A 21,248-nucleotide genomic window follows, 5' to 3' on the forward strand; every position below is an offset into this window, starting at 1 on the left:
GTCTGTGCTGCCCGGGGGGCCGCTGCCACCTCCCCCAGGGAGCCAGGCTGCCTGCCTCACTGCCCAGCACAGGGCATAGTGTGGGAAGGGCTCAGCCCTTGCTTTGCTCCACGCTTGCCCCCAACCTCTGTACACTACGCAGCCAGACACTGGTAGAAACACTGTTTTATTCCTTTCCCCCTCAGATCACAGCACAGAACACACCAGTCCTTCACCACAGCAGCACGCTCGCCTATTTAAAAGGAAACACAATAGCTCTGTTTATTTTACAACAGTCAAGGTCTGGCTGTTTCTACACAACCACGGGGTTTTCTTTGTTTAGTGTTAACACCAACGGAACGCCACAGACACCACGGGCACTCCAACACCGACACCGGGACACGCACACAGCAACGCTTTGGGCTGCAGGGCACGGGGGGCTGTGCCCAGGGACGGATGGAGCGGTGACAGCCAGGAGGGAGGGACACAGTACACAGGACCCCTCTCACAGCCTCCAGGATGCAGAGAGTTTTGCTCCCACGCCAGCAAAGCTGCAGGTTCCAAGTGAGGCTTTGCATGGATTTGGAGAAGTCACCAGGAGCTCAGGGCTCCTGCACACGGGGGGTGACCTGAACCCACAGTGCCAGTGGGCGTGCAGAGCTCTGAGCATCGCTCCCTGCTGCTACTGAGTCCTGGGGCTGCGAGCATGAGGGGTGACAACACACAGCCACTGGGGGACACGGACACAGGTTGGGCACTGGGAGGAAATATCCCTGCCCCTTCCCACTGGAGGTGACAAGGACAGGGGCTGAGCTCAGCGTGTGTTCCATTCAGCTCCACCCCAGCAGCACACGGAGCGTCGGTGAGGAGCGGTTGGTGCCAGCTGGTGGGGTCACCACTGCACAGCCGTCCTCGTTCACAGTGACACGGGATTTCACAGCCCTCTCTGCACTTTGTCCCGTTTAATGCAGCACGGCGCGCTGGGATGGAATTGGGGAGCGCTGAGCGGAGGAGATGGGGGCTGTGCCAGGGGGGTCCCTGCAGCCCTGAGCCCAGCACTGTGGGGCACCCGGCACAGCCCAGCCCTGGGTTTGGGGCCAGGGGGATTATTGCTGAACAGGCAATGAGTGCTGTGCTCCCTTTCTCTCCTGGCCACTCTATGGCCGGCTGCAGTCCCGGAACAGATGGAAAAGCCCCCAGAATGCTGCTGGTCTGTGCCAGCAAGCCAGCTGGGGGGAGCCACGTGTGCTTGGTCCCAGTCCCACCATGTACATCCATATGTAGGCACTCAGCAATTTCCTAAGGGCCACGGTGCCCAGGCTGCAGTAAGCTGCATGCACCACAGCCAGGGCTGTCCGTGCCCTGCAGCTTCCATTGCCAGGGCTGGGAGGGAGCAGGGGAATTGATGCAGCACCATGGAGGCACACGGTGCTTCACAAACATCCACGATGCCGCTCACCCCCTCCCCGGGCCCCACAGGACCCATGGCAAGCCAGGGGTCCGCCATGCCCAGCCCACATCACACTCACAGCACGAGGAAGGCGAGGAGAGAGTCACTATTACAACATCAGCAACAACTAGCCCTAGAGGTAATGGTCACCTTACATTAACATACACAGCACTGGAGGCAGAGAGGACAGTGAGTGGAGTTAAGTCAGGTTAGTGAATAGAGAACCGGTGTTGAAGTACAGAGGGTAACACAGACACAGCAGCTTTGCATCTCCTCCAAGGGACCTGTTGCTGCGGTTCAGCTTCCTGGCAGGCCGCTGGCACCTGCGGTCCGAGCATCTGTCCTCAGGTCTCTGGGTCTGCATGGGGAGGACAGCGGGGGTCAGCTGGGCAGCATGCTGCAGCTCTGCCCTGAGTGGGGACAGAACACCTCCTACCATCACAGTGACTCTCTATGAAAGCAGTCCACAGCCCAGGAGCTCAGAGGAGCTCTGACTGCAGGGTCTGTGGGCAGGCAGGAGGTGACGTGCCCCAAGGGATTCACGCTCAGCTCTCTAGAAGCCTTAAAAATAAAACCACTTTGCAGTGGAGGAACAGAAGGAAAGGAAGTGCAACCCAGGGGAAAATCCGGACAGATGCTTCCCTTTCCTGCTGTGCTGCCCAGGGCTTGCAGAGCTCAGGGCTCGCCAGCACTGCACAGTGCCATGCCCCAACCGCAGCGCCGCGCGGAGGACACGGAGCTGCTCAGAGTAGGGGCCCCACAACTGCCCTTGTGCACAACCCCAGATCCCCCTTCCTTCCTCCCCAGCACCCGCACTGGGACTCACTGCATGGCTCTGGTTCAGTTCTCTGCTTTCTGCGCTCCCGTTGCTGAAAAGAGAAGAGCAGAGTGGTTGCTTTTGCAGAGCCTAAGCAAGGGCATTCTCCTATCCAGAGCACACACGGCACAAGGCAGCCTTACCATTCGAGGTGATCAGGTTCTCACCCTGAGCCTCTTCATCCCCCGGAGCTCTGCAAGGAGAAGAGCACAGTGAGAGCAGCTGGCACTGGCTGCAGCATGCAGGCACACAGAGGAAGGTGCTCCCAGTGGCATGCACAGCTGCTTTCTGCTTTGCCACCCAGGGCTGTGCAGCAGAGCACCTCACTCACCTGGGCTTCTGGTGAAAACTGCACCTGCACCTCCTGCCTGCAAGAGGAGAGAAATACCATGAGTGTGACCCAAGTGGGGATAAGCCATGGCTTTTCCTGATGGCTGCCCCAGCCCAGTCCCTGAGCACTGCACCCCAACTCACTGAGTATGAGGAGGATGCCGACAGTGAACAGGACCACGGCAAACACCAGCCCACCAATCCGCAGGCTTTGGTAATCTGTGGAAAGGAGAGAGACACACTTCTGCTGGGCTCAGGGAAGGGGAGCATCTTCTGCTCCTCACCGCATATGCACAGCAATGCTCACCATAGTTAAAGGGGTCTTCCTCCTTCTCTTGGGCACCCACTGGAAATAAGCAGACAAAGGATGTAATGTGAGCGTATTGAAGGGTGAAAAATTCCACCCCCTCTGCTCAGGGAGGGGATTGCCCCTGCAGGCTGCTGTGCACAGAAGCACCGTACCCACCATCCGCTGCAGCTGCCGACACCAGCAGGGAGCACAGGACGATCAGCACCGCCTCCATGGCTGCAAGCGAGAGGGAGGAGCAGGGTCAGTGCCCAGTGATGGGGACATGGGAAGGGCTGCCCATCACCAGCAGGAATGGGAAGGGTGACAAAGCCCCGGAAACCGCAGTTGTGATGTCTGATACCATCACCATACCCCAGTTCCTACGCCTGGTATCATCACCATACCCCAATTCCAATGCTTGGTGCCAACAACATACTCAGCCCCATCAGCTGGCACCATCAACATACCCAGCCCTGATGCCTGATGCCATCACCATACCCCAACTCCAGTGCTTGGTGTCATCACCAGACCCTGACCCACTGCTTGATGCCATCACCATATGCCCACCCTGATGCCTGGTGCCATGACCCTCCAGCACTTCACACCTAGCAGGTGCAAAGGATGTGCCAGTAGGGTGGGAGTGGTGAGCTGAGCATTGCTTTGTGCAGAGCTGTGAGCTGCCTCTGTGCTACCGGGGCCAGAACAGAACCCCAGGGGTGCTGGCCCCACTCCTGGCCCAGATGTCAGCTCAGCCACAGGGTGGTGCCACATGGAATGGGGTGAGTGTGAGGGCGGCAATCCCTCCATCAAGGTCAACACTGTGTCCTTCACCCAGAGCATGCTTTAATTTGTCCCATTAGCATAGCAATTACATTCTCACGATGAGGCCAGTGACCCCGGCACTGGTGGCTGCATTTGCCAACCCCCCCTCACCTACAGCAGTAAGGAGGTACTATGAATAACCCCGGGTCCTTGTGACAGCTGAGCTTGTCCCCGTGCCTTACAGAGCTGGGAGGTGCACAGCACAGCGAGGAGCTGCACAGGGCTCCTGCTCCCACACCTCCACAGGGACGCTGGGGATCCTGCACCCTGAGCACTGCTGCAGCCTCAGCTCTGTGGATGCGGCTCCTCTGAGGGACTGGGAGGGCAGAGGTAGGTCTGACGCTGACCCCAACCCCACAGCACGCCGTTTGCTTGTGTCCCGTTGCTGCCAGGCGGTCACCATGCAGCCAGCAGTGCAGCCTCTCCACTCTGTTTCTCTCGGGGAGCATTAGGGACACTCCTGGGGGTGAAGCGAAGAGGTGGCACCACGTTATGCACTGGGGGCACAGAGCAGGGGACACCCTCAGTGCCGGGTGGGCCAGGTGCCAGCTGTGGGCACACAGTGAGGCTCGGTGGCCATACATGGTGCAGAGAGCAGCTAGCTGCAGGAAGGGGTTATCAACCCTGCACAGCCCCGATAGCACCGTGCCGCAGAGCCACCGCAGCTGCTGTGCTGGATGAGTGCCGACAAGAGAGGGGCCCACAGCAGAGCAGGAATTCAAGGGATGCGGATCGCTGGCATCGGGCTACGCAGCCCTGTGGAGCCTGACTTGCTTTAGGGACAACCTCTGTTCCAGAGACAGGCAGGCGTGGGCACAGGGCCCCCATGTCCCCAAGTGGAGCAGTTGTGTGCCCAGAAACGGTGCCCAGAGACAATCCCAAGAAGTCAGGGCAAGGACACACGTTTCCACAGCCTCATTTATTCACGATTCCCAGTCACATCCCATGACAACTCGCGTCCTTCCCTCCCTTCTCACATCCTGTCATTTGGAAGCAAATGCGCTTCATCTGAACGCCAGAGGGTTTAATTTCCCCCTCCTGCAGCTGCCACTGCCTTTGTGCAGCACGGGCTGCGCTGCCACGCCGCTGCCCAGGCAGCTCCCTCGTTTGCTCAGGCACGTAACTCTGGATAATCACCAGGTTTTAGAAGCCTGTACAAAGAGCCCAGCAGCTGGTGATACAGTAACTTCTAGTTGCACATTTCCCTATGTCCTTTATCTCACAGCCTTTATCTATTTTCAGTGTGGGCAGACGGTGCCAAATCAGTGCCATTACCCAACAGGAGGCTGCTGGGGGCACGTGGACGTGGTGCAGACCCCCACACAGGCACAGGCGCTGCTCTCAGCCCTCTGCTCTCTTTTTGGCTTCTCGAGCACAGCAGAGTTCAGCTTTTCGCCAAGCCAAGCACACAGCACACATATGTTCTTTGTTTTCCTAACTCCCTTCTGGAAATTCGCACACTTCTGCACAGCACAACGTTGCTCCGCACACGTTAACCACCAGGATTGGCAGTGGCCTCGCTGGGAAAACAAACACCACATTCTGGAGTGCAGATGAGCCCGTTTCTCCTCCAAGGAAGCATATGCTTTGCAAATCATCCCAGGTTTTTGGGTTTTTTTCAAGCTGGCCCACCCACTTCTTTGTGAAGCTGAAGCAAAGTGAGAAGAGCAAACACTGCACGGGGTTTGCCTTCCTCCCTGCCTGCACCACCAGCTTGGAGCGCTCAGGGCTGGAAGCTGCTGCCCACTGCCCTCCATTCACACCAGACCAGCAGCGTCCTGCACACAGCACGGCCACTGAGCAGTGGGGACCACTCCGTCCCCCCCATACTGGTGTTAAGCTGCTGATCACCGAGCCGTGCAGCCAGGCACCGTGTAAACCTCCATGTAGGGGAGTGCAGAGCGCTGGGCACGTGACTTGAATCAAAACATGTGTTGTTTTTTTTTTTTTTTTTCCTGTTAAAACGGATGGATCTGCCATAACACAGAGAGAGCAGCACAGGAAGCGGGGCAGCGGCACCCAGGGCTCTCCTGCACCATTGCCTTGGGTCAGCCGTTTTAACAGGGAATACCAATCCTTGCCCCCCCATCGCCAGCCCATACCCACCCCAGGGGTTAGGGTGTCTGAGCCAGGCAGGCAGGGGGCTCAGCACCCGTATCCTGCAGGGCTCCAGCAACAAGGAGCCAGGCTCTGCCTGCTCCTGGGGAAGAGCCAAGGTGCTCCCACAGCACCCAGTGGGGTACGAAGGCAGGGTGTAGCTGGGGAGAGAAGAGAGTGGGGAAATCCCAGGCAAGAAGACCCAGCTCGCTGAGGAGCTCTCTGAAGCCCTGCCAGGGCAAGGCGGGTACATTTGTAATGGTCTCTAGTACTGAAGCACCCTTTCCCTTTTCATTGTTTTGCATAGATCAGCCCTGTCAAGTCTCAGCCATCACCACCCAACGCTGAGCAGCCTCCCTCCGCCAAGAGCCCTGGGGGCATCTCCTGGAGATCAGACCTAGTTAAAATCTCCAGTTTCTGTGCAAAGCCCCCAAGACCGTGACAGCAGTGCTCAGTTGCCTGAAGTATTTAAGAGTGTGCATGTGTGAATGGACATTTCCAGCTACGCATAGATGTGCTCTTGTGCCATCTCACGTCAGCATCAATCTGGCTATTAATGTGCCTGTCATGTCTCTTCTTCCTAAATGAGAGGAAGGAGGATTTCCAGCCCCCACCGCTCCAACATGGACAGCACTTCCCAAATTTGGTGATGGCCGGGTGGAAGACAAAACCAACCTGCCTAACATCAAGCTGTCTCTTGTGCATATCTCCCCAAAGCAGGGAATATTCAAAGGAAACCCTCTCTGGGATCCCGAGGAACAGACTTATGCAGACCCCATAGACCAGCCCTGACCCTCTGGATGCTCACAGGAGCACACGGTCACAGGGGATCACTGCAGACAGCCCACACCCTGTGCTCCAGCTCTCTCACCAAGCTTGCCACCTGCAGGGTTTCACCCAGCCCTGAAGCACCCAGAAACCCACAGTCACCTCCTCCAGCTTGTTCTCTGCTCATTTGCTTAACAGATAACCAGGTGCTGTGGAGCTGAAATTTGCAAACACACCAGTCTGAAACATACCCAGCACTCTGCAGCCCTCGCTGCACCTCGGCCAAATCCTGGGCTCTGCTCACTGTGTGCAGACAGCCAGGTACTGAGCAAGGTCCCTGCGCCTTGTGCCAGTGCTGCCAGGCTGTGAGGAGGGACAGCAGGCATGGGATGTCTCCATAGCGGTGTACGCAACAGCTGCAAAGCTTGGAGGCTCTTTTACAGCCCAGAATCACTCCAACCTCCCGAAAGGCAAACAGAGAGCACAGCTCCGTGTACAGCTCCCAGCTCACTGGGAGTGCATGCAGACTTCCTCCATGCTGAAGTCTGAACTCCTGACAAAAGCGTGACTCTCCGCAAACGGGAACTAAAATTAAAACACGAACGTGGAACACGAGCAACAGGAGAGGCAGCAGCAGGCAGCCCTGCGCCTGGCCGGGACGGGGTGTTTCCTGGCAAGCCGACTGCAACAGGTGGCCCTGCTCTGCAGCGACTGCACTTTCTGCTGGCAGCACTCCCCATCACTCCGCCTCACGCTGCCACCCAACGCATGGGCAGTCCTTGGAGTTATCTTCATTGCAAACCAGAGCGAAATCACTCCGTGGGGCTGAAAATCCCGATGGGTGCAGGGGATGGCTGCGTGCTGCCATCCACGTGTAGCTGTTCCTGTGAGGCTGCTCCTTCACGCTGCAGAGCTTATTCACATCCACACAAACCACCTGTCACTTTCCCTCCCACAGAAATATTTCTGCAAGATCCGAGTTCCGCCACATGGACTCAGATATCTGTTTCTTCGGGAAGCACTAATTACACACCCGGAGACACGCTCTTCCTTTCCTCTCGTCCGCCTTCCCAGGATATAAAGCACTCGACTGTTTATGTATTGCCACGGCATTACTAAAATATTTAACAACATGAACCTGAACGCTGCCAAACATTTGGCGAGGAGCAGCCGCCTCCCTTTTCCTCGACGGCTGCACGGGGCGCAGCGAGCAGGGAGAGCCCAAGTCCCCCACGGTGGTCTCCGACGGAGACGGGAGATCCGCCCGAGCGTCTTCCCAGCACGGGGGGCTGGTAACCAGGCAACGGTGGGATGAGGGAAACCATGGTACTCGGCGTTGCCATGGCAGCCGCCAGGCCGGGGATGCGGGCAGCTTCGAGGCGAGGGGCGATGCCCCGGGCACTCATCGGGCAGCGCCCCGACGGCACGGCGGTTCCCGGGGTACGGCTCGGGAGGAGCGCCCCGCGGCCACGCAGGACGGCCCCCTCCCCACCAGCCGGCCGCGCCCGCCGCACCCACCTGAGCTCTCCGGGCCGGAGCGGGGCAGCGCAGGGCAGAGCCGGGTGGAGCGGGGCCGGGGCCGGCGCTCCCCGCTGCTCCGGGCGTGCTGAACCGAGCCGGGCCGGGCGGTGCCGAGCAGGAGCCGGGCGGGCGGCGAGCGCGGCGAGCAGGGAGCCGCACAAAGCGAGCGGGGCGGGCCGGGCGGGCGGTGCCTGCCGTCGGGAGGGGCGGCGGCGGGGGGAGCCCGGGGCGGGGGCTGCGAAGAGTCGGCCCCCACCCCTCCGGGAGCCCCGCCAAGGGCCGGGCTGCGAGCCGGGACGGAGCGGCCGAGAGCTTTGGGGCGGGGGTCCCGAGGGGCTGTGTGCGGGGGGTGGGCGTGAAGGAGGGCAGAGGCTTCGCTTTCTCTCCCCGCTGCGGGAATGGGATGGGAGGTGCGGGCGGGATGCTGGCACCGCTGGGCTGCTGGCACGCCCGTGTCTGCTCCGCTCCTGCTGCTGCCGCCCTGGAGAGCCATTTCCTCGTGGCAAAACACCTCGGCGGCGCTATCGACGCTGACGTGGTTCATCCCCTAATAACTCAAATGCATCTTGGATAGATATCAGCCTTACAGACAGTAATGGCACATATCCCACTTTGCATTCATTTTCCAGTTTCCAGTAAAATATAAAAGCAGCCCCAGCATTTCAAGGCAATTACATGGAAGGGTCAAGAGATAGAGCCCGGCACAGAGGAGCTGGACAACGTCACGTCTCCTAATGCATTGGGATAACATGATAAGGCTCTCCATCACACCGTGGTAAGTGAGGCAGGGACCACGCGGCCATAATCAGGTTTGGGGCTCCTCTGACTTTCCGCAGCCCTCAGCTGTTATCCTTTGCACACAGTGAAATATTTTGATGCCATGACTGTGCCCAGGGGCTGCACTGAGGCTGGTGGGTATCTGTAGAGGTGTTTGCATCGGCTGAGAGATGCAGGCAGGCTGCAGGTCCCACAGCATTGGGCTTCTGTGCTTTCTTCTTCATTGGATTTCTTTATTCCAGAAATACTCAAAGTATTGTCCAAGGTGAGCACAATAAAAAATTGGCACCATAGGTTTTTGGTGCCTAAACTCAGGTGAGATGAGAGCGTTGTGCACATGAGCAGCTCCTCTGGCTGTAGCAGCAAGAGTGCTCACAGAGCATGAGAGAGCCTGGAGGAGCAATGACTTCTTTGGGGTCGACCCTTTTGTCGGTGCAGGGCAGGCTATGCTGATTTATGGTAACGAAGGGGCAGGGCTGAGCTGAGCTCCTCATGCTGTTGGAGTCAGCAGAGCAGTGTCAGCAGCTCCACAAGGACATGACTTCATCTCAGCAGAGAACATCGGAAGGGAGCAGCGCAAGTGGGCGTCCTGCCAGAGAGCAGGAAGGAGCCACTTGGTCTCTTGAACTTTCCCCTCTGATGGAAGATCCTCCTCGGGGTTTTGGCCATTTCTCCATCTCGTGCAGACAACGCTCCCAGTGATGTTTCATCTGTGATGCAACATGGGTCAGCAGCCCAGGACAGACGTGGGAGCTGTGGGAAGGGGCAGCAGAGCAGCTGGGAGCCCTGCATGCAGCTGGCCTTTGATTTAACAGCGTACAATGGGGCCTCAGTGCCACGCATTCCCCATGAGCTCAGACTTTCTTTGCTTGCAAAGCGCTGTCACTGAGCAGCACTGCCCCGAAATGCAGCTCCCCAGCAGCGCTCCCCGCTTTGCCGCCCGCAGCCCTGCACACTGTGTGTGTTTTCCCAGCAGCCCCGTGCTAATTTTAGCTGTGCTGAGGCTCTGGGCAGGGAACAGGCATCCCGTCCCAGGAGCCTCAGAGCAAACAGTTTGCTGTGGTCTGAGAACTTAACCTCGGTTTGCTGGGGACTGGGACGTGGCTGGAGCTGCCTGGCAGTGCTGGAGGAAGAGGAGGGTCCACACCCCAAGCTCAGAGCAGAGCCATCAGACCTCCCTGCTTGCTAACACCAAGCCTGAAAACATCTGCAAACTCTTCCTGATCCTGCTCAGAGCCACCGGAGAGCTGAGCAGCGGCAAAGGGGAAGGCTGTGCAGAGCCACATGGCTGCCTTTAACCCAGTAACATCCTCTTTCGCTGGGCCTAAGCCATTCCTTGTGCATGGGAGGAACCAAGGAGGCAGCAGGCTGCATTAAAGCTGACAAAGCCTGTGCTCAACAGCAGCTCTGTATTGCCCAAGCTGAAGTTCAGCGATGCCGTGCCAAGAGATGATGCCAACCATGGGAGGGAACCAATCCAAAGCTACGGGAAAAACATTTTTGAGGAGAAACATCACCTCTGAAACCATATAAACAAATCCATTTTGACACAACTAAACAGAGAGCTCTAAAAGGAGAGTTTGGGAAAAACAGCACTAATTGGGTGGTGATTCATATGGTGCCGGTCAGACTGCGTTTTTGTAATCTCCATTCCTGGGGGACGATTTTCAAAGCGCAGAGGAATGTGGAAGCAGCCTGGCCAGATGTGGGCTGGAAGACAGAGAGGAGCAAACAGTGCTGAGAGCACAGGGGCAGCAGCAGAAGAGCTGAGGGCTCCCAGAAAAGCAGCAAAGTGAATGGGATCATCCCAAAGCGGGGCATGAGATGCTTCACCCACTGCGCTGTGCCAGCTGGGGGCAATGGGAGCAGAACTGCTTTGCTCAGGTGTCCCAGTGCTGGAGGTGAGGCTGTGCCCACAGCATCTGCTGCATTTGTGCTGTGTTTTCACTGGGAAGAGCAGAGCATAAAAGCCACGGCCAGGCAGCTGCATGAGAAACTAATCGCTTTTAATCTGGTTAGAAAACTTCAGCCCTTGGGGAAAAACAGCACAGCTTTCTGGAGCTTGGCGGGGAGACCACTGGCTGTCAGGTTTAGAAGAAATAAATTAAATTTGTATTAGGGTCTGCAATCACTTCTCTGCTTTGAGAGGCTATTTCAGAGAGCAGGAGAGCAATAACCTGAGAGGAGATGAAATCCATAGCAGAGGTGCAGCTCCTCTGTGCACTGAAATGGCCCCATTACCAGGAATACAGTTCCAAAAAGATCAGCCCTTATTGGCCTCCAATTTTTGTTTTATTCTTTTTCAAAAGATCTGTTTCTCCAGGACGCCATCTCAGGTGGCAATAAAACATTATGGGCTGCACACTCTGAGGAACAGAGATCCCAGAGAGCCTCTGTACAAATGCATGCCGGATCTGTAACTCAAAACCCATTGAATTCCCTGCATAAAACAGGGGAGTCGTGCGGGGGCCCTACTCCTATTCCTTCTCATCTGTCATGAAAAAACATTGCTTTCCATAACCTACAGCCTGCAAAGACCAGAAAAGGAGCATTGTTTCCCCAGCCTCTGTTTTTAGCTGTGGTTTTAACTGTGGTTTTCAGTGCTATCCAAACAGCAGCAGCTGTTGGATGCAACGCGGCAGCTCCAGCTCCATGCACACCGTGCACACCCTGCCCAGCCCAGGGAACCCAAATCACCAGGTTCTGCAGGTCCCTCCCCTTCCTGAGCCTCAGAGACGTCGTAAAGAGAAACCGAACCATCCCTTGGCCCCCACACGCTCCCTTTGAAGGAGCTCACGGCCGTGGGAGGTTTCTGCAAAGCTTCTTAGAAAAGCTCCTTGAGGTTGGGCTGACTCAGTGTTTCCCAAAAGGCAGCTGATCACATTGAGGAGAGCAGCCACTGAGCACCGAGCTCTGGTCTGAGGGTGCTTTCTGCACACACACACAGCCAGACCAGAGCTGCTATCCCAAAATTCAATGGCAAACCGTGGCAAACCTTTTTCATACAGTGGGCTCTGGCAAGTGAGATGGGGCAGCAAGTTGCCCGCAGCAGCCCGTGCATCACAGCAGCATCTCAGCTTTGCAGGTGCTGCCTGCACACAGCTGGGGAGAGCAACATCTAGAAATGTCCAGAGCCTTTTCCCTGCACAAAGGGCTGCGTGTTGCCCTAGTCCCACCGGCAGTGCTGTGAGTTAGGAAACAGGCAGCCCAGCCCTGTCTGCACACCTGCATACACAGCAGTCAGGGAGCTCTGTGGGATGTGCTGCAGCACTGAGGCCTCTATTTGGGGTCAGCCCAGGAAAGAGAAGCAGGGCTCTGGGAGGGATGCAGGGCAGCCCCAGGCTATTTCAGAGAGTGCTGCTGAGCCCTGGCTAAGAGCTTCAGCCCCCACAGCTGGGGATGATGCAGAGGCATCTGCTCATCACAGGGCTCCCAGCTCCTGGGGCTCAGCAGCTCCCAAAGAACCATCTCCGCAGAGCACTACTGAAACATTTATTGAGAACAGTGTGGGGTAGCCAAGAGCGCCAGGACCCCCTGCAGCTTGGGGTACAGCCTCAGCAGAGCAGCAGCCTGCCTCCATCCAGCGTGCACGCACCTCGACACATCTGCTCTGAGACACGGGCATTTGTGTGTCCTCTATGGACTGCGTGCAGCGCTGAGACAAAGAAATCCGGCACCTGGCACTGGCCACGGAGCTGGGAGATGCTGGGGCTAGCATGGGGCTGGGTGCTACTCTATATCTTGCTCTGTCCTGAGCTTCACCTGCTGCTGGCTTCTGTCATGTGTCACAGAACAGCCCTGCTACCCCCAGGATAAGAACAGCCCTACACTGCTGCCCAACCCCTGCCCAGGGCAGGCAGGGAGCTGAGAGTGGCTGCACAAAGTCCCAGCAGTGTGTGCTTCCAGGGCATAGAAAAATAAATAAATGGGTGTTTCTCTGCTGGGGAAGCACTTCATTTAAAAAACACTTCCTAAATCCATATGCAAATGTGAGAGCAACCACCGTTCCTCCTCCCAGCAGGTGCTTCAGCTGCCCCATGGGGCTCCCCTTTGCTCAGCTGTGCCTGCAGCGAGCAGAGGAAGGGGCTCACTCACCACAGGCACCTGCAGCTTTCTGCTCCTGGCTTCCAGTTGCAGGGATGGGCAGCAGCCCCACATCTTCTGGTTGTGCCCACATTCAAGGACACACGGTCCTGGCAACTCTGTTTGCAGGCCACAGCTGAGACGGCAGCTCCAAGTGGGCACATCCAGCACAGACTGAGCCCCGGACAGAGACATCTCCATGTCCTCAGCAGGACCGAGGTGTTCTGCAAGTGCTGCATTGTCACAGTCCAGGCAGCTGCAGGTCCCCAATTGCATGAGCAGCCCAGAGGAGCAGGGACAGCAGCTGGTACACCGTGCCCTGGTGGCAGGGGGAGCAAGGGGCCGGTGCCAGCCGGTGCTGCTGCACAGGTTCCAGCCTGGCTTCAGTTGTTCTCACTCTGCAAGGGGTAGATAGCAGGGGTAGGGATGAGGCACGGGGCCAGGTTGGACCCACTCCTCTCCCTCCACGCCCCAGTCTCACCTCCATTTTGCTGTAGATCCAGCCGAGGAGTTTCGTCACACGTGTGTAAACCCCAGGCTTGTTCTTCTGGCCGCATCCCGTCCCCCAGCTCGTCACGCCAGCCACGTACCAGCGGCCGTTGTCCTCGCACACCAGGGGCCCCCCACTGTCCCCCTGCCACGGAGGGGGCAGAGCGGTGATGAGAGCAAGCAGAGGGCATCCCTGCCTGTCCCCAGGCACAGCCCTGCCCCGCTCACCTGGCACGCATCCTTCCCCCCCTGCAGGTACCCAGCGCACATCATGCGCGGGGTCAGGTAGCCCTCGTACACCTTGTCACTGTTGCAGATCTTGTAGTCGATGAGTTTGACTTCTGCCTCCCTCAGCTTTGGGGAGGTGTTATCTGCAAGGCAGGAGGAGCCGTCGGGCAGGGCCAGCCTCGGCCCCCCGCTGTAGGAGGGAGCAAGCTGCTGCTTCTCGCACACCTTCTGCAGAGCTGCACGGGCAGGAGAGCGCCTGCTGTGTGTCAGCTCTGCATGGCACGGCCCTCACACACCCCGCAGGAACGCGCACGTGGGGTGTGCATGAGCTCTGGAGCAGCCGGCATCCTCCCTCCCTCCCTCACCTTCGTTCTCCCTGGTTTTCCCAAAGCCGGTGATGAAGCAGGACCTGCCGGTCTGGAACCGCTGGCCGTGCATGGGGAGGCAGGCTGGTCGAACCTGAGCTGGATGAAAACCAGAGGAGAGAGAGATGAGTCACTCGACAGCAGAACAACAGCACAGTCACCCGCCCTGCAGCCAGGGCGGAGCGTGGGCTGCAGGAAGCGCTCCCCTCCGAGCTGACCCCGTGGGGTCCCACAGCCCCCAGGACCACCCCCACCCACCCAGTCCTGCCACCTGAGAGCGTCAGCGGCCGGGAGAGCTTCATGAGAGCAATGTCATAGTCGTCGTGGTCATCGCTGTAGTTGGAGTTGATGATGACCTGGGAGACGGGGATGCCCTCCATGGGCTGCTTGAGGTCCGACACCCCGCCGTACACCTTCCAGTCATCGAGGATCTTCATGCTGTTCCTGGGCACGGGGGGGAGGCAGTGGGGATGAGACACACAGCCATGCCCAGCGCCAGGGCTGCTGGATGCAGAGCAGCACTCACATGAAGAAGCAGTGTGCGGCGGTGAGCACCCACTGCGCATCGATGATGGTACCGCCGCAGATGTGGACGGGTCCGTACTGCACGCTGACCTGCCAGGGCCATTTGCTCACCGAGGTTTCCTTCCCTCCGATGATTCGGCCTGAAATCCTCTGCCCACACGCTGCAGGAGAGAGCAGAGGGCTGAGAGAAGGAGTAAGCCAAGAGGCTGTGCACAGCGCATCCCCACCACTGCAGTCACCAGCAGTGCTTGGCGCAGCATGCATGGGGCTGCAACCTTCATTGTTTTGTATTACCCAGAATATTCTGCTGGAGAACACCCTCCTTGCCCAACCCATCACAAAGATGGGAAGAAAATCCTTCCAAGCATTTGCTTGGCCTTGCCTGCCCTTGTCCTCCTGCCTTGCTGGACAGCCCGCTTACTTGTACACCGCAGGGAGACGAATTTCCCTGTCAAACACTGGGAGCTGTGGGAGAGAAGAGGGGGACACACATCAGCCCCAGTCTGACCCCCAGCTCGGGGTGGCAGGGGGCTGCCCACTACCTGTTGAGGCTCTGCTGGATGGTGTCCCGCTCATCTGTCACCGTGAGGCTCTTGCCAGAGACGTGCAGGGGGATGTATTCTGTCTGCGACGCACTGGGAGAGAGGAGGTGAGACAAAAGCGTTGGGCAAAGCCTCCCCAGGGTAAACCTGCAACGCTGGGGCAAAGATTGGGGCAGGAAGGATTACTTCTGGAAGCCCAGCTGCCGGCAGGTCTTTCTAGAGAAGGACTCGTCCCAGGCGCTGCTGCATACCGGGAGCCACTGGCTCTCAGCGCTGGAGTAAACGTGGAGCAAGGACCGGTCGGAGCTGAACCGCACTGCGGGGACGGAGGGGGGTCAGCAGCACCCGGCGCTGCGGGGCTCCCATCGCCCGGACACGGCGCTCCCGTGCTGCTGCCTTACCGCAGCCCAGCTCGTCGCTCCTCTGGGAGCAGTCCACCACGCCGTCACAGCGCACCGGGTTGTCCTTGCAGGTCTCGGCGGGCTCCTTGTACACGATGCCGGTCTGCGACCGCCAGAACATAACTGGGGACGAGCGCGTGCTGCGGTGAGGCTGGGTCCAGACTGCCACGGACGACCCCCATCCCCGCCCTCAGCAGCTTGGTCGCAGGGTTTGGATTCCGAAGGGCCGCAGAACCAGGGCAAGGCTGGCGGCACCAAGCATCTCCCTACGCCCTCCCGTCCACCAGATGTCAGGAAAACTCAGAAAATGGGAAGCGCGCATCTCTGCTCCGCCTCCCGGCCCTCCCCTGCAAGGTGCCGGCCCGGCAGCCGCCCTCCCAGCCCGCTGCCCCCCCGCCCAGCCTCACGCAGCGGGATGAGCCCGGCACTCACACAGCAGGATGAGGGCGACGATCAGCACGATGAGGACGGAGACGCAGAAGATGAGCGCGAGCCGCCGCTGGCTCATGCAGGGAGCTCTGAACATGGAGGATCCTGGCAGCGGGACGGGGACCGAGTCAGGGGGAGCACAGCCTCCTCGAGGCACCAGACCCTGTCCTGGACTTGAGCATGTGCCGCTCTCCCCTCGCACCCCCAGGAAACCCCACCCCTATGCCCGCAGCAGCGCACGATGCATTTTCTCCTTCCATCCCTTCTTCAGGAGAGACCAGGAACGGGCTGAACCCAGGGCGCAAACCACCATCATCTTACGTGTGCTCTCACAGGCCGTGCACGGGACCGGGGCCGGGATGGAATCGGGGCTGTAGGGCTTGAAGCTGATGCCAAGGACGTTCTCCCGAGGCTGCGGGGGCCGGATGCTGAAGATGCTGCTGGCTGCGGAGGCATGGAGGGAGCTGGGCGATGCCGTGGTCTATGTGAGCAGAGGGCTGTGTTACGGCAGTGGCCATCGCCCACTGCCCTATGCAAAGCTCTCAGCACCCCGCTGGCACAGCTGAAAGCCTCTTTGCCACAAAGTTTTTCCCTTTTCGGAGGCTGCTGGCCAAATTTTCCAAATGGCTTCCATCGGAGCCATCAGACGGGTGTTTGGCATCAGGTCAGCCACACCATGGCCCAGTTCCATGGGGCTAATGCCCCAATTTATGCATCTATCTTTAATTAGCCATTTGAAAAATACAGCGCAATTTCCAACTGTTATTTAGTAATACTTAATAATCAGTGTTTTCCAAGCCCTGAAACATCCTGCAGACTGGAATGCTGTTCTGCAGTTATGTCACTCCTGACCTGTGAATTTGCAGAAGAATATGTATTTGTTTCCGTTCCTCCAGATACTCTCCCCCAGTGCTTCCCCAGCTTCGACCAGCTCCACAAGCAAAGCCTCTCATTTTCCTTTGAAGCAGAGACCTCACATGCACACAGCCCGCAAGGAAAGTCATTTCCTCTGCCATTGTCATTTCATTTGCAAAATCTCAAACCTCTTTGGCAATGAGAAGTGACCGTGTGCCTTCTGGAGGCTGTGCACTGCTCCCAGCAGATTCTCCTCCCCTCCTGGTGCCAGCTTCCTCAGCTTGCACTGTGCTGCTCAGTGAAGCCACCCACCAACTACTGCCAGGCAGAATATTGACTGCATCCCTACACACAGCGTCACCACTGCACCATCAAGGGGGTCTACAGAGGAGCGTGCATCCATTGGCAGCACAGTGCCCACCTCCAGGGACCGCTGTGCCCATCAGGAGCTGGGATTTAGCACATCCCTTCACAGCCCTGCAGCTGCTGGGATCACATTTCTCCATCATTGGGAGCTCCTGGGTGCAGGGCACAGTGTGGTGCTGGCAGAGCTCTGGGCACTGCTTCCACACTGCCCCTTCTACCTGGATTCTCCCTGCCCTCGTGCTTCCTGCTGGGAGCCCAGGGCCCTAATGAGCACATCAGGATCCTGCTTAGGCTCATGCTTTGTAAATATGGCTGTGCCCTTTCTTGCAATGCAGCAGTGTCACTTCCTGGGCATTATCCCCTGAGTCACTCACCTGGTGTGGCCACGCACAGGGTCTGCCATGGATTGGGAACCCCATGCGAGGGGAAAACACCTCTGGAACAGCCCCCTCTGAGCCCAGGCACAGCACCCAGGGTGCTCAGCACAGCACTGCTGACATCTCCTCCCACCAGGAGCCACCTCCCACCCCACAGCATCACCCACCACTGCCCTGACCCACAGCGGAAACCTGAGACCTTTCCCAGGCAAATTTCCTCCCACACACAGATGAAGTTCTGCTAAATGCCAGTGCCAATTGTATTAGTGGGTATCTGCAAGCTATCACCACGTCTGCTATCTCTCTTTGAACCCATCCAGCGGGGAGACGAATGTTTCACTTATCAGATCAGCCAAGGCCAAACATCAGCGTAGCACTGCAGAACAGCCCCACTCCAGGCACGTGAAAGCATCTCCAGCTCTGGGTTACAAACATCTCACACGAATATCTACATAACACTATAGGTTAAATTGCTCTTACTATTGCTTTGCAGAAAGCACGTGGTCTTTCTTATACTGTTGGACTATTAGTTACCCATTTCCTCAAAAGTCTAAAGTCCGAACATTGTTTTAAGCTCTATCACAGGAGCTAACCAACCCTTTATCACGGTGCCCAGCAACCAGAACAACTAGTTACTGTTGGGTGACCACTGGAGCAGAGAGCAAACAGCAGCAGCTTTACAGGGATGGTATTTCTGCCAGAAGCTACCACTTGTGGCCACAAAGCCTTTACTCATCCTCTGTCGGCTTTTGAACAGAAGTCAGACTCAGAGCAATGACTCTCTCACACATGTGGCTGTGGTTTGAGACATTTTTCTGTCGTCCTCTCAGCAAATGTTCCACCTGCTGTGAGAGCATTTAGCACTGCTGTGGGTTTAAGCCTAGAAGTCATGTAAGCAAGCAGGGATCAGTGACTTCTTTGGCATGGGCAAAGCCTGAGCTGCAGGGAGCAGAGGACCCGCAGCACAGCCCATGGCTGACCCTGTTTGCACAGACAACACCTTCACCCTTCTCAGCTCAGCTCTGCATCGCATCTTTGGGCATCCCATCCCATCCACACTGCAGCCCAGACTCCACGCACTGACTCCAGCTCGAGGCTCTGCCTGTGATGACACTGCCAAATCCGCACCAGGAGGTCACAAATCCCAGGGAAAATCCCAGCACCGTGGAGCTGGGCTGGATCCAGGTGGGATGGGGAAGGAAGCGAGTGCAATTGCTGGCAGTTTCGGAGTGGGAGGGAGAGCAGAAGCCAGGTGGCACCTGTGGTGTTGCAACAGGAGCCGAGGCCCAGCAGCGTCTCAGAGGAGCAGGAGGAGCAGCAGCCACCCAGAAAATCAGAGCACTGAGAGGGGCTGGAGGCAGTCTGCCTTAACCAAGCGGCAGGAGCTGCCCAGGCAGGAGATCATCTTTCTCAGCTAAGCTCACTGCTGTTGCGCAGGGAATCATCTTCCACCTGTCAGCAGAGTGCTGTGTCCTGTGCCAGAGCAGCTCTGAGAGCTGACAATGGGGACATTGTCCCCATGCCCCTGGGGTGAGCCCTCCTGTGCCTGCAGGTGTCTGCAGTCCCTACGCAGCCCCATGTTCCCATGAAGCGCACAGCAATGCCGGCCCGGATCTGAGCCCCCAGCTCAGCCCAGCTGCAGGGAGCCAGATGCTGTACAGGGGGCAAGCATAGGGAAGTGAAAATCCTAAAGCACACAAGGGACATTTTGCAAGCGTGGGTGACAAGCCATTGAGTCAGCCCCACCGGGCCAGGGCCAGGTTGCCATATACCAGAGTGAGGAGCCCTTCAGGCAGAGATCAGAAATTGGTGCAGGGGGTGAGTAAGAACTGCTCAGTCAATTCCAGAGATGGGCAAACTGAGGCACGGACAGTTGAAGTGAGGATGGTACCTGGGATGGCCCATATAATCCAAGCCACATTCAGGTGACCCAGTGGAGATATCCAGTACTGAGTAATATTCTCCATGTGCAGGCATCCAAATCCCAGCCCCACTGTCACCGTGGTGCTCCTGCCTGCTCTGGGTGACACGGTTAGCCGGGATCACACAGCACAGCAGTGCTGGAGGCAGGCAAGCAGAGCTCGGGGCCTTGCAAAAAGGGACAGAGCTGCAGGCAGCCCTGTATGGAAACGAGCTCCAACCCAGGCTGCCTTGGGGGCACCTTCACTTCCACTACCACGTCCTCTCCAGCCCCATCCCTGCAGCCCTGCGGACATCACGGCGCAGCTCAGCGCAGTAATTACTGCCTCTTCCGGGAGGGCTGAGCCCCGTGACAGCCGGGGATGTTTTGCTCATGACGGGATGCTCACTGCACCTTGGGGGGGCCCAACAGCTGACAGAGAGCCGGCCCTTAGCAACCCGGCCCTGAGCAACCCAGACCCTAAAGAATGGGGGGAAAATACCAAGAAAGTGGGTCAGGAAGGGCTGCCAAGGCCACCTGCATGCTGCCGGTGTTCTTGCATCCTGCCCTGCTCAGCAGCCTACCCTCAGCTGGCCTCCATCCTTGCAAATCCACTGGAGCCACGGATCCCTCAAACATGTGAAAGCAGTGGGGCTGAGAGGCCCTGACGGCCCCTCTGACAGCATGGAGTGAAGATGCTGGTGGCACTCAGCCTCTTCCTCCCCTCTCCACATCCCCATGGCAGAGCCTCCCGGTCCTTCCCCCCACCAGCACTCCCTGCCCAGGGGAACAGGGAGGCAGAAAGCAGCCCTAAAACACCCAAAGTGAGCGACTCACACAGGCCTCAGAGCAAACCCCAGCCAGCTCCAGATCCCAATTTTCTTCCCGTGCCTTACCGGAGAGATTTTCCCTTCCATGGGCCGCTGCGGGGCTGGGCTGGGATCACAGCTCCGGCACAGCCATTCCCTGCTGCGGAGCGAGGTCAGGTCCGCGGGGACGGGGCAGGATCTGTTTGGTGAGCGGGTTTGTACGTCAGTGCCAGCACGGAGGAAACCAGTCGGACCTGCTGCCCAGCTCCACCGCTGCCTGTTTCCCAACTGCTGCAGGCACAGCGTGCAAAACACCTGCCTCTGCGCCCTGGGAGGAACGTGGCTATGGATAAAGGCTGGTGAGGTGAGGGTTGGCCATGGGGAGAGTGGGTGCCAGCTGGGCAGCCAGGCATTGGGGCTGCCAATAGCTCCTCTCTGCAGCTTGATCACTCGCAGTTCTGTCCTGGATGGGGATTGCAGGGGGCGTATGCCCCAGCAACAGAACACAGAATCACAGAATCACAGAATCACCAAGGTTGGAAAAGATCTTCAAGATCATCCTGTCCAATCATCCACCTATCACCAATGTACTCACTAAACCATGTCCCTCAACACAAAAACCCTCGTGTGTGGGGTCAGGGTGATCGAAGTGTCACAATACCTCATTGGAAAGGATGTGAAATGTCATCTTTGTTCTTAGAGATGGCAGGGACCAGCAGGGACATCCCAGCTTGTAGCGTGCCAAGCCTAAAGCCCTCCCCATTTCATTGGCCCAGCTTGGGGTGGGGAAACTCCATCCCTCCACCTGTCCAGGGCTGCCCACCTGACCCCCTGCTCCTGGGCACACTACATTCCCCATTTTCCTCCAGCAAGGCCTGGCTGGAGCAGACCTTTTCCTGCACCCTGCCTGACAAGTCCACTTTCAACATAAATTTCTCAGTGGGTGATGTTCATTTCTAGGGTTTCTGAGCAACCCCTGGCATGCAGCACCATCCTCTCCTGTTTGCACACACAGAACTGAGAGCATTT

The 21,248-nt window shown here is 57.9% G+C and overlaps 2 protein-coding genes and 2 long non-coding RNA genes across 22 annotated transcripts; 2 read left to right on the forward strand and 2 right to left on the reverse strand.

The window, feature by feature from the left end:
* Positions 1–235: 235 nt before the first annotated feature.
* Positions 236–8,250, reverse strand: FXYD6 (FXYD domain containing ion transport regulator 6). Of its 6 annotated transcripts, none has more exons than XM_085209276.1 (8): positions 8,071–8,250; positions 3,043–3,102; positions 2,884–2,922; positions 2,721–2,795; positions 2,578–2,614; positions 2,390–2,439; positions 2,256–2,324; positions 236–1,814 (listed from the first exon to the last, which is right to left on the reverse strand). In XM_085209276.1, the coding sequence occupies exons 2-8, from the start codon at positions 3,098–3,100 to the stop codon at positions 1,774–1,776; spliced, it is 369 nt and encodes a 122-aa protein (XP_085065402.1). In that variant the 5' UTR covers positions 3,101–3,102; positions 8,071–8,250; the 3' UTR covers positions 236–1,773. The 6 variants fall into 6 exon arrangements, with proteins under 6 accessions (XP_085065402.1, XP_085065403.1, XP_085065404.1 ...); XM_085209277.1 differs by having other exon boundaries at positions 236–1,839; XM_085209278.1 differs by having other exon boundaries at positions 236–1,787; positions 8,071–8,248.
* LOC146542767 (uncharacterized) lies at positions 3,877–7,718 on the forward strand. The gene is made up of 2 exons (XR_014879692.1): positions 3,877–4,017; positions 6,092–7,718. It is a non-coding gene; the product is annotated as an uncharacterized LOC146542767 (long non-coding RNA).
* Position 8,251: 1 nt separating the features above from the next.
* LOC146542768 (uncharacterized) lies at positions 8,252–10,978 on the forward strand. Its single transcript, XR_014879693.1, has 2 exons — positions 8,252–8,848; positions 9,403–10,978. It is a non-coding gene; the product is annotated as an uncharacterized LOC146542768 (long non-coding RNA).
* A 1,804-nt stretch (positions 10,979–12,782) lies between these two features.
* On the reverse strand, positions 12,783–20,593 carry TMPRSS13 (transmembrane serine protease 13). Of its 14 annotated transcripts, none has more exons than XM_085209259.1 (13): positions 20,307–20,593; positions 16,234–16,356; positions 15,916–16,017; positions 15,484–15,606; positions 15,269–15,398; positions 15,083–15,175; positions 14,923–15,005; positions 14,542–14,701; positions 14,287–14,459; positions 14,016–14,114; positions 13,651–13,886; positions 13,415–13,567; positions 12,783–13,331 (listed from the first exon to the last, which is right to left on the reverse strand). In XM_085209259.1, the coding sequence occupies exons 3-13, from the start codon at positions 16,007–16,009 to the stop codon at positions 13,317–13,319; spliced, it is 1,359 nt and encodes a 452-aa protein (XP_085065385.1). In that variant the 5' UTR covers positions 16,010–16,017; positions 16,234–16,356; positions 20,307–20,593; the 3' UTR covers positions 12,783–13,316. The 14 variants fall into 14 exon arrangements, with proteins under 14 accessions (XP_085065385.1, XP_010722045.1, XP_019478419.1 ...); XM_010723743.4 differs by having other exon boundaries at positions 13,651–13,793; positions 14,962–15,005; positions 16,234–16,393; XM_019622874.3 differs by having other exon boundaries at positions 16,234–16,393.
* Positions 20,594–21,248: the final 655 nt, after the last annotated feature.

The sequence above is a fragment of the Meleagris gallopavo genome, chromosome 26 (assembly GCF_905368555.1).
Source record: "Meleagris gallopavo chromosome 26, MGAL_WU_HG_1.1, whole genome shotgun sequence".
NCBI lineage: Eukaryota > Metazoa > Chordata > Aves > Galliformes > Phasianidae > Meleagris > Meleagris gallopavo.

Excerpts from the sequence above, each read along its gene's own strand:
- FXYD6 (XM_085209276.1), bottom strand. The coding sequence starts at position 3,100 with ATGGAGGCGGTGCTGATCGTCCTGTGCTCCCTGCTGGTGTCGGCAGCT. Across the intron at positions 2,796-2,883 it reads GGAAGACCCCTTTAACTATG|ATTACCAAAGCCTGCGGATT; the intron begins GTGAGCATTGCT and ends TCCTTTCCACAG. Across the intron at positions 2,615-2,720 it reads CGGCATCCTCCTCATACTCA|GCAGGAGGTGCAGGTGCAGT; the intron begins GTGAGTTGGGGT and ends CTCCTCTTGCAG.
- TMPRSS13 (XM_085209252.1), bottom strand. The coding sequence starts at position 17,670 with ATGCTGTGGGGTGGGAGGTGGCTCCTGGTGGGAGGAGATGTCAGCAGT. Across the intron at positions 16,018-16,233 it reads CACGGCCTGTGAGAGCACAC|GATCCTCCATGTTCAGAGCT; the intron begins GTAAGATGATGG and ends TCCCGCTGCCAG. Across the intron at positions 13,887-14,015 it reads GAAAACCAGGGAGAACGAAG|CTCTGCAGAAGGTGTGCGAG; the intron begins GTGAGGGAGGGA and ends CTGCCCGTGCAG.